At 34.3% G+C, this 8348-nt stretch overlaps 1 protein-coding gene across 1 annotated transcript; it reads left to right on the top strand.

The window, feature by feature from the left end:
- The first annotated feature begins 298 nt into the window (after positions 1-298).
- LOC131595408 (mitochondrial pyruvate carrier 4-like) lies at positions 299-3353 on the top strand. The gene is made up of 5 exons (XM_058867751.1): positions 299-463; positions 1485-1583; positions 1842-1894; positions 2630-2703; positions 3038-3353. Exons 1-5 carry the CDS (start codon positions 409-411, stop codon positions 3078-3080), a joined length of 324 nt encoding a protein of 107 aa, XP_058723734.1. The 5' UTR covers positions 299-408; the 3' UTR covers positions 3081-3353.
- Positions 3354-8348: the final 4995 nt, after the last annotated feature.

Here is an 8348-nt window from a genome sequence, read left to right as displayed (position 1 = left end):
TATAAAATTAAGAGTGTGTGTTTCACGAGGATTTGGATTTTAGTATAAAGAAAAAGTTAACGAATGTTTTAGGAATAAAAAAAAAATTAATAGAAAAATAGAAATAATTAAATAATTGTACAGTAATATAAACCTATGATATGTTAATTATTCATTTTTAAAGCATGATATCTCGGCCACTAGTTCATTTAAAAAATAATAAATTTTTAAAAAATATGTAAATTCAATTCATTATAAATACTTTTTTTATTTTGAATCTTTAAAGCATGTTCTGAGACGTTATCATGGCCCATAAAAAAAATATAATAACATTATAATTATAAATAATATAGTTTCTCTAAGTTGAGTAAGAAGCTGAAACCAAATCCAATTCAATTTCAATCGGAGAAGATAAGAAGGATTCCTTTCATGGCGACTTCAAAGCTTCAAGCCTTTTGGAATCACCCTGCCGGACCAAAAACCAGTCAGTTACTTCACGTTTTTCGGGTTTTTTCGTATCGCTTTGTGTTTTTGTTTGTGAATTTGTTGTTTTTCCATTGATACGGTATCTCTGATTATATATATAGCAGCTATTTGATTTGGATCCCTAATTAGTGATTAAGATTAATTAGATGGTAAATGTTTGATTCCTGATTACTGATTTATTGGAAGGTCAATGCTTAATCTGGCCTTTGATTGCTTTGTAGAAAAGGGGTTATTTTTAGGGTGAAGGGATGCAAAAAGTTGTTATTAGAAATTGGGGATTTGTTTATTAGTTTCTGTTCTTATTTCATTTTAATTTAGGATTTTGCTTATTATTTTATTGTTAGAGTTTCTTATTAGACAATATATGACTTGAGCATATGCTTATAAATGGGGGCAATTCTCACCCTACAAACCGGTTTTGTAGGGATGGGTTAGACCTAACCACAATTCTTATTATTCATACTATCAAAGATTTAGAATTATAGAAGGAAATTGTTGCATGTATGATGAGTGAAGGTAGCTTAATTTAGCCTTTTTGTAGATAAAAAAAGATAGTGAAGATTTATGTATTCTGCATAGACCCTCTTATCACTATTTTAAGCAAATTTGACTTTTTTTAGTTCATTCATATGTTGATGTATTTGGTTTATATATTAGTCTATACATCAACTGTTCAAAAAAGTTCTCTAGCACCAACACTTCTGAAAAAATACGTCAGTGTTGGTGATCGAAACTAACACTGACACTTGTAATTAAGTTTAATTTATTTAGTTTTCAAATTAATACATGTGTCGGCGTGTCAGTGTAGTGGTTTGGTGTCTGTGCTTCGTAGTAAAAAAATATATCAATTTTACTTATAATAGTGAGTGAAGAGAGTGTGTGTGTGTGTCTGTTGCTTTAAGCATTAGTACCAATGTTGTCTCTTTTTTGTTTCCAATTACCAATGTTGTTGTCAAGTGTTAAAGTGTTATTGTTGACTTGCATTATTGATGCATAAATTGACTATTTATTTTGTGCAGTTCACTTCTGGGCCCCTACATTTAAGTGGGGTATCAGCATTGCCAATATTGCTGATTTTTCAAAACCACCTGAGAAGATTTCATATCCTCAGCAACTAGGTATGCATGTGCATATATAACTGCATTTTGTGTTATCTATTGCAGACTTCTCTGTCACCCACCCGCGGGCGTTCGCTCATCACTCACCCTTGTGAGAATGTGTATTTCTGGATTCTCTAAAAGGAGCCGCCATGTGCAAGTGAATGAATTCACGGAATGTAGTGTATTCATGTTGCAAGCAGATCTTAGCATATATTGTCGTGTATTGCCTTTTATTTACATCTATACATTGCTGATTCCTTTTTTATTTTAACACAGCTGTCATGGCTACTGGACTTATCTGGTCGCGTTACAGCACTGTAATCACTCCAGTAAGTTTTTTTTCTCTCTCAAAGACAGATTACTTTTGACTACTTCATGAAAAATTGAAAATTTAGCGGACTCAGGATCATTTGTGGAACTTCAATGCAAGCAAAGTTTCACTTCACACCTTCATCACTATATGTGATGTGTGTATGATTCTGGTTTGTAATTGCATTTTCTCTCTTCCAAGAGTATGGCATACCTAACTTGTTAATTCTCTAACATCAGTTTGACTATAACATGCAATGCAGAATCTATAAAGACTATACTTGTATTCCAGTTTTTTTGTTGCCTAGTTAAATTACGCGATAAATAATATGATTTTCTTTGGCATTTATCACTTCCTCCATAATCTTTGGTTTTTTCTAGACTTTAAACCTTACTGATGTTTGCTTTGTCTGAATTTTTATCGTATACCAATCAGCTCCCTCCCTGAATGTATGCGTGTCTGCCAAGAAATTAAAACCTTATCCTAGGCTTAATATTAAACATAGAGTATACAATAGTTTTAATCTCTGTTTACACGGCAACTTTTAGGTACTATTTAGCTGCCAGACAATTACTAAATGAACATTTTCTTACTGATCATAATGGCTGGAAAAAGTAAGAGTAGGAAAATTGAGAACTACTACATATATTAGTTTCTGAATATTATTAGGAATGTAAAATTATTTTAGGTTCTATGTGCAATACACTTTTCCGTAATCCTCATATGTTAGTGGCAAATACTTTTGATGTTGCAGAAAAATTGGAATCTTTTTAGTGTTAATGTTGCAATGGCAGGAACCGGCATATACCAACTCTCACGCAAATTGCGGTAAGTGATATTTATCAGTATTTATGTGAAGCTTCTGTGAGTTTGCTAATTTGCTACTTTGTGATTCAATGTTCATGGGCCCAAAAATATGCCTGTTGATTCAGAGGGTTGGATTGAATTTATTTTAAAATCAAATTTTGGCATTTTCTTGAAAATCCTGAAAAGCAACATAGAAGGACAAATTACAATTTCAATTGAAAAACATCCTCTTTTTTTTAGATTAACCTTATGTGATAGCCATTGATATATTTGGTGCTGTTGCAAAGATTGATTTTGGTACTGTTTTGTATCTGCATGTTGAAACACTATTAACTCGTGATCTACTACTTCCCAGGCAAGATTATTTCCCAGAGGAGGAGGTTGTAGCAAAAGAATGATGACGAAGAATGTGAAATGATGAAGAATTTGAAAATAAGTTATTGGAGTTTGATGCCCTAATTGCAATTTACATGTTGAACATTTATCTGAATTATAGTTTTTAGGAAGTGTGGCTCATTTGGTAGTTGGAAAAAGCATAAAACTGTTAAATCTTCTCCATTCTGTGTGTATCTTTCATTGGTACTTGAATGTTGTAGAATTAGGGACTCAAGATAAGTGGGCAATCTCAACACCACATGCTCCTATTTTATCCATCTTTATATTTATTGTTATGTTCATAGATTATACTATGTCCTTTATTCAGTTGACCTATAACATCTCTCTTATCACTTTGAAGGGCTCCATCTTATTGACAGCATCCCATGCTTCTTGCCCCTGAATTTGCAGATTCATGTTTAACATTGTCATTGGATCCACCCATACTGTCATGCCGAGCCATTACCAATAATACCCTACATTAATCACACTCCTAAAAAAGTATGTTCACATCTTCCAAAACTTTTATGTCTAGAATAGTTGCCCCACTATCATCAATAATTTCCTCTGTTTTTTTTCTTTCAGTAGGACCTTTATTTTAAATCAGTTATGTTATTTTTATGTCCCACGCCCTGCAGGTATTACCTTTTCCACTAAGTTCTAGCCCCAACCACTTCATGCTACTACTTTTTCCTTCAAATAGGGGTATCCTCTACTACTAAGATAGACTTCTTATTCCATTGCAGTCTGAGTTCGGACCTCAATTACAAAATTTCCACGAGATTCCCATTGGAGGTCGTTCCTGGGTACGCGGCACCCTGGTTTGCTTGGATGCCTTATTCGACTTACCACGCCTTGCACAAGATGTTATGGAATCTGTGTCTGCATGCATCACCTATCAAACATTCAAATGTCATACATTCAAATTAGAAAGCATTTGGCCTCTTGAAACCTCTTCCAGTATCTTTCCAAATATGACAGAACGTATCCATGGATTTCACCACCGACCTTTCGTCAACACGTGTGAAATCTCACATTTGAGTGATCATTGATCACCCGCCTAAATACATAAGGGGATTTTTTAACCTACCCTATGTTTTTCTAGCGAAATTTTAAAAATACTCTTAAAAACCGGAAATGCGTTTTCAGAATGCACTCATGCACGTACAATTTTTTTCAAATTTGAGATACATCCGGTACAACTTAATTTATTTTAAAATTGCAATTCTGAAAATTTACGGAAATGCATTTCTGATTCCTAGTTTTATATCCACATATGGAGCTACCATCCGTCATAATTTCAGCCATAGCGGAGTGCCAAAAAACCCACCACCGATGTCAGGCCATGGCCAATATTTGACACCCCTTCATATTTTTTAAAACACAAATCTAGACTGCATAAATTAACCAAAACAATGTATACAAACAGTACAAAATAGTGTTATTAATGTTCATCATATGGCAGCAGCAAAATGCTCTGGTTTTGAGAAAGAACCTTTTGCCTTTTTGGAAAGAAGCTGCTTAATTATGTGTAGATAGATGACAGTAAGCTTTTTCGGTCACTTGCAGCATTTTGAGAAATTTTCGAAAATGCATTTCTGAAATAAATTTAGTCGTAAAATATGGCGTTATTTCAAAAACAAAAGAACAGTATGTGTGAGGGTGCATAACAGAAAGTCAGAAATGTATTTTCAGTTTTCCGAGGGCCATTTTCGGAATTGCATAGCGTATTTTTAAACCCGATAGGGTGGATTAAGAAACTCTCAATACAGAATCCTTTAAGTGCTACAATTTTTTAAGGAAGACAACCGACCATAAACCATTAACATCAAATTAATGACGTCAGACCAAAGATGTCATTATTTTAATTATGGTTTCAAGAAAGGTTCTAAAGCCTTAGGAACAAACATGGATATGCCTTAGAAGACCACTTAATCATGGAACAAAGATGATTGCAGGATGGATTTTATCCAAACAATTGTTTCTTTTAACAAATATGTTCTACGTAAGGTTTTATGTTCTCAAATTTTAGGGTCATAATGTAAAAGTTTCTTTTAACAAATATGTTTTGTGGAGAAGGTTTTATGTTCTCAAATTTTAGGATCCTACGGGAAGTAAGATGTCAAATCAAGGACAAACAATTTTATCCTAAAAATACTTCTTATTTTCGATGATCTCTTAAGTGTCAGAGTGTTACAACTACTCCCTCCCCTACATCAAACTAAACTTGGAAGGGATTAGCAATTTCTCATATTTACCTCTAGACCATACTTGTGTCATCTATGAAAATATTTGTCAATATTTTATCACATTAATCAATGTCGAAATGGTGAACAACAACAAAAAAATCAGAAATCCAAATGTCCTCGTTGATCTGGAGCTAGTAAGTTATTAAGGTCAACCACAACGCACCACCCACCTCGACCCATTTGACACCAATATATATATAGGTGGATCGAAGGCCACTGCAAGCAGAAGGACTGAAGTTGAAACTTTATAAATTAGTTAGGTCCCGACAACGAAGAATGCAAGTTTTAGATTTTATATTTCTTTATGTTTATTTCAATCTTCTTTATGTTGAAATAAACCTTGTCACCCCCTTTTAATTCCATCTTGCATTTATCATTATTAATCAATTGAAACTTTCTTTTCTCACACATCATGATCAGGTAAAAATATTTAGAAAATTAAGTTTCTCCGAAATGGAAATACCATAGAATCGCTAAACGACGAAGTAAAGCAGTAAAGCCCTTATAAATGCTCCAACAAACAAAGAACATCACTATCAACAATTTTGGCAAGCAAGCTATCGGCACGAGAGGGGGAAGGTGTTCGTCATTCTATAATTGGTTCCAAACTCCCTTAAATTTTATCTATGTTATATAAGTTTTGTTGAGCGTATTCTATATGTACCGGGTTGAATACCCCTTGTACTCAATATTATTGATAATATAATTTTGCTTATAAAAAAAAACTATCTATATAGATGATAAATAAAGCCACATATAATGGCAAGAAGACCTCACTACCCAACTCATCGCTGAAAAAGGCATATGGTCGTTCTTAAACGATTTACCCCATTTCCATGGTTGAAGCCTGGGTTTGAGTCAGACAAAGTGTATCCCTTTGTCGGGAACATACCAATTATGGAACTCCACCGCAGCAAGAAACAAAGATAACAAATATCATACGTAAGGAAATCAAAATCAATTTCTATCAAGATAAATGGCCTTAATCCTCTCAAAACCATAAACAACATTGGTCGTCTCAAAACAAGAAGGCAATGACAGCTAGAAAAGGGCAAACGCCTTTGTTTCAAATCATACAAGCTGAGTAATTATGTAATTTCATGCAAATAAAAGCACATAAAGAAAGAAACAAAGCGTCAAAGTAGACCATATGTCGGGGTAAGCCCCACAAAACAGTGTTCATGTTACAAAAAAATTTATCTCATATCGCTAATCCCATAGATATAGCACAAATAAAGGTGGCACGTATGTCTGAAAGCTGATATTCACTCAATCTTATCACTTATCATGCTTTTACAAGCATCCAAACTCTTGATCTTCAAATTATATTGGGGTTCAATAATGGGATATGGGAACAGGGCATTTTCAGAGCTATAAATACTAAAAGAAGTAATATTTGCCTCATATTCAGAGAATAACGGACCAAGAAAAAGAGCTTCAAATGTCAGTGCATAAATCTTCCATTCATCTTGAAGATGTGCTTTTTAATGAATCCTCTTTAATCCAGCATTTTATACAACCAACAAAACAACTTTATTTTCAGCATCCAAGAGTTTGACCTTGTCAACATGTTTCTTGAAAAGTACATTTTTCAATCTAAGAATTGAAACCCTATTCTCTGAGGTTAATAGTTGAGCATCCAGTATTTTCTAATGATCAATACCGATTGACACCATGGCATCGACCTTACTTTTTTCTTCATTAGGAAACAAGATTTGCTTTTTGAAATATCTTTCCAACATTTGGTAAACTTTTGTGGTCTTATCTAAGCTCTCTTGGGAAAACCGTAACTCCAACATGTCTCATTGTCTCAATTTCCTACACACCTCTTCCAGGCTGCCTGCCTTAATTCTCTAGAGAGATTCTTCTCCCTGGTTGACAAAGCAGTATCCGACGTAAGAGAGTAACAAATTAAAGTCATAAGAGAGACATATGGGACATACAGGTTGCAAGTGCAAACTCATGACCCAGGGATCACAAATTAAACACCAATTGGTGTCTGCTTCCGGGACGGAGGGTCGAATTTTTTATGGATCTATAGGAATAGGAGCCACGACCAAAGAAAGAAACCTGGAGTCACTTTTATGATCAGAAATCATAATCTCAAGATTCCACTCACTTGGAAGGTAGAGACAACCTTCTATCATTATTACGGTACATTGTGGCAACGTTTTTTAGACGAGATAGATCTTAGCATCTGCCATGTTAGCTGCAAGATGATAGAATTAAGGAACAAGAAGAACCAATACGTTTTATTACCAAAAAAGTTAGTACACACTTAAAGTGAGAGTAGAATCATCCTTCAGGAGGAGGAAAGGAAGAAAATATAATATATGAGGCATGGTGAGATCCGCCTACTCAATGATTCCACACAGCCTTTTAATTTCCAAATATATGTTGAAAGTCTCAAATATGGGTCTAAAACATAGGATAAATATGTGAGAGAGCCAACAATAGATTCATGAAAGGAAACCAGAAGCCATGATCCCAAAAAAAACATCATACATCCAAAATCGAGAACATGGATACGCTTTCCTCTAGTGCTTTGTTGGGCGGTACAAAGAAATTGGAAATGAGTGCACCGAAAAACAATACAACATAGAAAACTCATCAGCTTGTAACTTCTAACTTCTAACTTCTAACTTCTAACTTTTGGTTGGTGTAATACTAACTTCTAACTTTTTTGTCTATGAGATTTCCAACCCCCATTTTGACTCTGTGAACGAAATCCTCGGGCATTCACTATCAAAATCATCGACCATCACTTTTGTCCAAAAGAAACCCACATATCCGATCAACACCATAGAGGACGACGACTTATTCCTCAAGCTTCCCAAAGTTCATCAAAGGGTCAAAATATTGCAAGCTATATGGATCTCATATTAAATGGAATGGAAACCAAGGTAAAGTCGATTGAGGGGTTTTTACAAGATCGTTAAGTCTGCAAGTACAACAAGATCATTAAGGGATACTAATGAAGTTCACTCATAAATGTTTGCCCAAATGGGATGCACTAGACATTAACATTGTCTCGCCAAAATA

This window comes from Vicia villosa, linkage group LG4, assembly GCF_029867415.1.
Source record: "Vicia villosa cultivar HV-30 ecotype Madison, WI linkage group LG4, Vvil1.0, whole genome shotgun sequence".
NCBI lineage: Eukaryota > Viridiplantae > Streptophyta > Magnoliopsida > Fabales > Fabaceae > Vicia > Vicia villosa.
Note: the sequence above shows the minus strand (reverse complement) of the source record. Positions and strands in the feature narration are given on the sequence as shown.